The sequence below is a fragment of the Eurosta solidaginis genome, chromosome 1, assembly GCF_040869045.1.
Source record: "Eurosta solidaginis isolate ZX-2024a chromosome 1, ASM4086904v1, whole genome shotgun sequence".
Classification (NCBI taxonomy): Eukaryota; Metazoa; Arthropoda; class Insecta; order Diptera; family Tephritidae; genus Eurosta; species Eurosta solidaginis.
In genome coordinates this window covers 36,562,490-36,568,803 of record NC_090319.1, presented here as the reverse complement: position 1 = coordinate 36,568,803, position 6,314 = coordinate 36,562,490, and the positions used below count along the sequence as shown (strand labels likewise).

The following is a 6,314-nucleotide window of genomic DNA, read 5'->3' as shown; positions in this document are numbered from 1 at the left end:
GCGGGCATCAGTCGGGATAGGGAGGGCAGCAAAGCTGCTGTCTGTTGCAGATTTATATTCTTCCCACTTTCCTTTTTTGAAGTTTATGAAAGTGCGTTTTTCGGTGCCGATGAAGTCGGCGGTACGCTCGAACGAAATAAGTATGGGCAGGTGGTCGGATGCCAATGTTACCATCGGCTGCCAGTTGACGCAGTTTACGAGTTCTGCGCTCACGATTGAGATATATGGCGAGCTATGACAGCTTCCTATCATACGTGTGGGGGCGTCTCCGTTTATTGTGCAGAACGTCGTTTCGTCTATTTGATCCGCCAACATCTCACCCCTACTTTCCGCCCGCAAGTTTGAATGCCATAGGTCCTGGCATCGACCGCAGTGACAATGTCTTAGAACCTTTTTTTTATCCACTCATCAAGTTTCACCACTTCAGCAGAATTTGTTAAAGTATTGTTCTTTTTTCCCATTTTTGAAAGTAGGCGTGGATATAATCTCATTTCGATCATTTTCAATACCAGTATGTCGACGATGCTGTAAAAGCTGCTAACTCCATCCATTGTGGAACGAAAAGGCTTATTGCATGACAAGTTGAAATATACTGAAATTTTATTTAGTTAGCAGCTTTTCATCATTTTGTTGGAGTAAGTGATCCTGGACAGTAAACATATACTTTTCTTTTACACCATATGCAGAAATCGTCTGCGTCATTAAATGCGGAGCTTTCATCGCATCGTCGACAATCTGAATTTATACTCAAGTTATGATGTTAATGGACTGAACTTTGTTGATCTTAAACATGTAGACCATCGGCACTTGGTAAAGTATCGGGGAAAAGTATCCAGGTAAAGTATCGATACTTTACTCAGTACTTGGAAAAAAAGCATTGAGTACGAAAAACTCGAGTATTTTTTTAAAAAGTATCGATACGAATCACTCAGTACTCGTATCGCTACACAGGCAACTACATAGACAAGGTGGATATACATATAGGCAAAACCAAAATAAGACGGTGAAACATAGGGCTGAAAATATTAAATATTTTTTCTTCAAATGTGTATTTACTCATTCTATGTAATTTTTCATTACATTTACATATATTATGTGCTCAGTTGATACTTCAAATGTGTATGTGCGCGTTTTGTGTGTATAAGTTTATAATTTTTTTTACATTAAATTAGGAAATTGTGAGAATTGTAAAAAGTATTTTTTAAATTTATTTAATAACATAATCAATCATTCCATCGACTTTTTTGCATTGCTTTGATGCAATTTTTTTTGTTTACTAAAAAACTTAAAAAAACAATTCAAGGCGTTGTTATTGCTGTTTTAGTCGTAATTAATTTTTAATTATTTTTTTTTTGTTGTTTTGTTCTTTTCATTATTTCGTTGGTGTTTTTAACATTTATACAATTATTTTAAATATACAAGTTGTTACAATGTGCTGCTGTTATTATTGCATTTGGATTTGGAATCCAATGCGAAAAACCGCAAGTGGATTGGTTGTTTGTTTGTTTATTGCCATTTTCAAACCAGGAACACTTTTTAGTAACCAGCCAATTCGGCGAATGTGGAGTCCATTTCGTCGGCGAGCGACTTGTATCTGTCCTTGTTAACGCCCAATTCGTCTGTACGAAACAAAATAAAAGATGTTGAAAAAATATATGAAAATCATTAAATAATTTATATTTATTTACAAAAATGTTTGTGCATACAAAAATGCAAAAACGAGTAGAATATTGAAATCTTAAGTGATATTAATTAATAAAATTGAAAGTAAAAAAGTCAAAACAGAAAAACATGTGAGGAGAAAATGTGTTAAAAAATTAAAAAAGCTTCATATGTATATTTTGTGATAATTCAAGGCGAATTCAGTACCAGGTGTTGTTATCCCAACAGCTGATTGCTTCTTGATTATTTTCCAACAGCGCCTTGTACTTTAATGTCAGTTAATCGAAGTCAATTAAAATTTTTTCTTTTAACTTGACATTCTTCTGCATGGCGAATTGGTCGAATTCGCTTTGCCGCCACCTGATATGGATTCGCCTTGTGATAGTTCGAATATATGCGAATCAAGGCGAATTTAGTACCAGGTGGTGCTATACCTACCATCAGCTGAGTGGTTCCCCGTCATATTTTTCACACAACGCTTTGGTATGACAAAAATGCTAATTTTCATTTGACTTGACATTCGTCTGCTCGGTGAATCGGGTTGAATTCGCTTTGCTATCACCTTATATAGATTCACACTGATTACCAACAAACGATTGGTTCGGTTGAATTCCCTTTTCTATTAGGAAATAAATGCAAGGCGATATAACCTCCGAGAAGATTTTAGGCTGTGCTTCTCATCCCATTATGGTCGTGCTCCTTTTAATTTTTCCAACAGATTGGCGAGACGGGACCTACATGTTTTGTGCCGACTTCACTGAGAAGTTTTCATGGCATAAATACGCTCGGAGTATTTGCCAAATCACTGCTGAGAGCGAACCGGCTTATAAAACTTCTTTCTGATTGAAAAACCTTTTTTCTAAATATTTGTTTTAATCTAAGAATCTGACGGAACTCGAAGGTGCCATTGTGAAGAAATTCATTGGGAAACACAGAATCCTGATACTAACCCAGAGGTCTGACTCAAGCATGGATAAAAATTTGATGACGGAAAAACGGGGGCTGGCATCTCTGAAATCTATACCAATGGAATGCTACCCTACTATCTTTCAGTCAGAAATCCATGCAATAGAAGCTTGCGCTAGAGAGTGTCTGCGAAGAGGTTTATTCGCGAGGGGTATCCTTATTATGTCAGACAGCCAGGCAGCCTTATGTGCCTTGCAGTCTTACATAACTACTTCTAGGTTATTAGATGAATGCATTGCAGTTTTAAATGATTTGGGGGCCAAAAGCAAAGTTTTTTTAGGGTGTGTTCCCGGCCATTAGGGGCATGAAGGTAGTGAACAGGCAGACAATCTAGCAAATTAGGTTTCTATAGCAGATTTTTTTGGTTGAAGTTGATACTTCTAAGAAAAAATCACGTAAGATTAGACTCCCAATTAAGAACTGGACGAAAATTCAGCATTTGACCAGTAATACATTCTTGAAAAATGGAGATGGGGGGTCTGAGTGAACACATGACATACGTACAAATGACAGGTGAAAAGTAGATAAATAGGAAAGCATGGAAGTCTTTAGCCACTAAAGCAGTGAGGAAACTTTAACACACGAGTGCTCAGCGAATGACCAACGAGGCAGATGAACAGCGCGAGTGATGAAGGATATACCTAAAGGGAAAAAGCGAGGTCGCCAAAACTCAGTCAACAATATTTTTGAAAAAAGCGGCTCAGAAACATGACCTGGAACGGTGCTAGGACAAAGGGACAACAGAAGGCTGATAAAAAAGTGCTGAAGGGGTCACGGGGTGGGGAACGGGTTTAAAATTTGTAGACGTATTTTTAGTGAACACAAAATACCCAGTTTTAGAGCTGTGTAGTAGACTTGGCAAACATTTATATCACTGGTTTTTAGTCACGGTGACTGAATTTTCACAGTGCAACGCGGCGATTGCTTCGAAGAAATCAGTATCGTCACAGGAACCAATGAGTTTATGATTCGTGCTGAAGCTAAGCAGCACTAGATGTTGCCGCAATCTATGACATTGGCGGCTATGCAATCGCCCTGGATTGCAGCTGCTTGTAACGGTAAGCTGATAGCATGGGCATTAAGCTGCAGACATTGGTGCTTTATCGGTAACCTTATAACAGCTGGTTCGACCAACCTTATGGGAATCAATGCAATTGATTATTGGTGCCGCTAAGGTCGTAACCGTATCGTAGCTAACCAGTTGGTTTTTGGTTTACCGTCGATAAACAGCTGATTACGTTAGGGATACGACTACAGCTATACGACAAACGGCACCAATGACTCCCGCTTTAGCATAGGAGTTTACTGCGACATCTAGCAGTAGTTAGTAACGCAATTCTAGAATTCGTTGATTCATATTGTCGCATTTAATTGATCTGCTGTGAGTAGAGTCGTGCTTGCGACAAATGCAGAGCGTGGCTGTGAACAGAGGTTTTTTTCCCTTCTATCACAGTTTAGTCACAGTCACAAATAAAAATGGCTGCAACTCAAAAGAAACAGTCAAAGAGAGATCTTACTAATATCGGCAGCTAAAACCATATAGAATGTCACCAATTAAGTGAAATATTCAATTGCAATCATAAACATTAGGGTGGGATCACTGAAAATTAGAACACTATTGCTATCTTTACAATTTTTTTTTGCGTGTACCTAATTGAAATAAGTAAACATATCTACATAAAATTTTAAATAAAGCATATACAAAGCAAAATTGGTGAAGTGTTATATACAAAATATTAAAAATAAATACATATTTACATATAAACAATATTAAACAAAAAATCGATTAAAAATGTTCACCTTTTCTTTTCTATGTTAAAATTTTTACAGTTTCGGACGTCTAATTTCGCTTGATTTTCACGCTTTCGGCATTATTTCTGCTGTTGTTATGTACACAGTAATTTTAAGTATTTGGCTCAGCAGTTGATGGTTAGCAGATATTAAAAGCGCAGCTGACGAGTGTAGCATTACGAAAATAAAATGGTTAAGAAGTTCGAATATTTACAGTGTACTTGGATGATAGGATGATAGTGAATATGGCAGTTTTGATTACTTTTTTTTTGGATTAGGTTGTGGAAAGAATGATAACTATATTTCTGTGATGATTTGTGGTACATATTTTTTTTACAGTGTATGCGTGTAAGGTGGCCAGATGCCAAAAAATTTAAATTTTTCTTAAAATATGTTGTTTGCAATGTAGAATAATGCGAATTGTTTTGGATTTTTGTATACTTTGCAAATGGAAAACTTTTTCAAACACAACAGCGAATTTTGTTGGTATGTTTTGAATGTGATTCTTATTTTTTTGTTTAAGACTGTACTATGATAAAATTAAAATATGTATATGTATGTTTTTTGTTTTTGTTTTTTAATGAAAATTTATATTTAATATCCAGTAAGTTCGGCAAATGTTGAATCCAAATCATCGCAGATTGCTTTGTATTTTTCTTTCTCATGGAAGAGACGGTCTGCAAAAAGCATTTTAATTTTTTTTAACATATTCATTATATAAAGCATTAATAGCAAAATGTTATAATAAAAAATAAATAAAATAAAAAATATTTATAAATGAAAAAAATAGCGAAATTTTGGCATTAGAAACACTGCGTATTTACAAAAATTTTATAGAAAAAAAGTGTTTCTAGCCAAATGCGTAAATATTTATATACACAAAATTAGTTGAAGCTTGGCGCTCTGTTAATTTTTATTATTATTATTTTGAAGCGCCGTACTCGTGAAGAGCATAACAAAAATTAGCTCAACCAAATACAAGTTTTTCTAAATATTTGTTTACACTTGAATAAATTTTACCTTCTAGCCTATCGACTTCCTTTTGCAGGCGTTTCACTTGTTTCTCAGCATGTTCGGCACGTTGTTCGGCTTCCTTCAATTTAACAGCCAAAGTCTTCATTTCACGCTTGAATTCCTCAACACGTTGGTTAGCCTTCTCTTCGGACACTTCCAAGGATTTCAACGAGTTACCGACGACCTAACAAAGCGTAAAACGTACAAAATGAAAATTAGTTTTTTTACTGGCATGAGAACGTGGTTCTTTCAATAATTTCTGAGCTTTAATATCCAACTCCACTTCTCTGTTATTCTTTATTCTGTACAAATAGCAACTTAATGATATTTTACCTTCAATTCTTCCTCAAGTTCCATGATCTTGGCTTCACCGGACCTGACACGATCTTCAGCCACTTCCAACTCATCTTCAACGAAGGCCAGCTTACGTGATACTTCATCGGATTTGGTATCAGCATCCTCAGCCAACATACGTGCTTCCTTCAATTGATTGGTCAATTGATCCATACGTTCCTCATCCTGTTGTGAACGGTTCTCCAATACTTTGCACATACTAAATGCAGAACATGGAAATTTTCTCTATTAGTATAAGATTACATTGAAAGCATTAAAAGCTAATGCGAGCCTGTGCCAATCGGTAACCAATTTTTTTTTGGCATTGAAAGCTGCGAACTAAAGTAGTAGTGCACACTTTTGAAAGGCGCAAATATTATGGTTATAAATGGCGCTCGAGCAGGCACCCGTTTCCACAGATATGCGAAAACTGTAACAGGAACAAACACTACCTAGCGAGTTTACGCCGAATACCAATTCCCTTGTCTGGATTTATCTACAACGCAATATTTATCTTTTTTTTAAACTTTTGAATGGGTCGATATTTC

General features: G+C 36.0%; 1 protein-coding gene across 1 annotated transcript; it reads right to left on the bottom strand.

The window, feature by feature from the left end:
• Positions 1-1,011: 1,011 nt before the first annotated feature.
• LOC137251757 (tropomyosin-2-like) lies at positions 1,012-6,009 on the bottom strand. Its single transcript, XM_067786567.1, has 3 exons — positions 5,767-6,009; positions 5,440-5,617; positions 1,012-1,619 (listed from the first exon to the last, which is right to left on the bottom strand). The coding sequence occupies exons 1-3, from the start codon at positions 5,983-5,985 to the stop codon at positions 1,537-1,539; spliced, it is 480 nt and encodes a 159-aa protein (XP_067642668.1). The 5' UTR covers positions 5,986-6,009; the 3' UTR covers positions 1,012-1,536.
• Positions 6,010-6,314: the final 305 nt, after the last annotated feature.

What these genes read in the sequence shown, in the direction of transcription:
- LOC137251757 (XM_067786567.1), bottom strand. Translation starts at nt 5,985, where the DNA reads ATGTGCAAAGTATTGGAGAACCGTTCACAACAGGATGAGGAACGTATG. An exon ending in AACTTGAGGAAGAATTGAAG is followed by an intron (nt 5,618 to 5,766) that starts GTAAAATATCAT and finishes ACGCTTTGTTAG; the next exon opens with GTCGTCGGTAACTCGTTGAA. An exon ending in GGAAGTCGATAGGCTAGAAG is followed by an intron (nt 1,620 to 5,439) that starts GTAAAATTTATT and finishes TGTTTCGTACAG; the next exon opens with ACGAATTGGGCGTTAACAAG.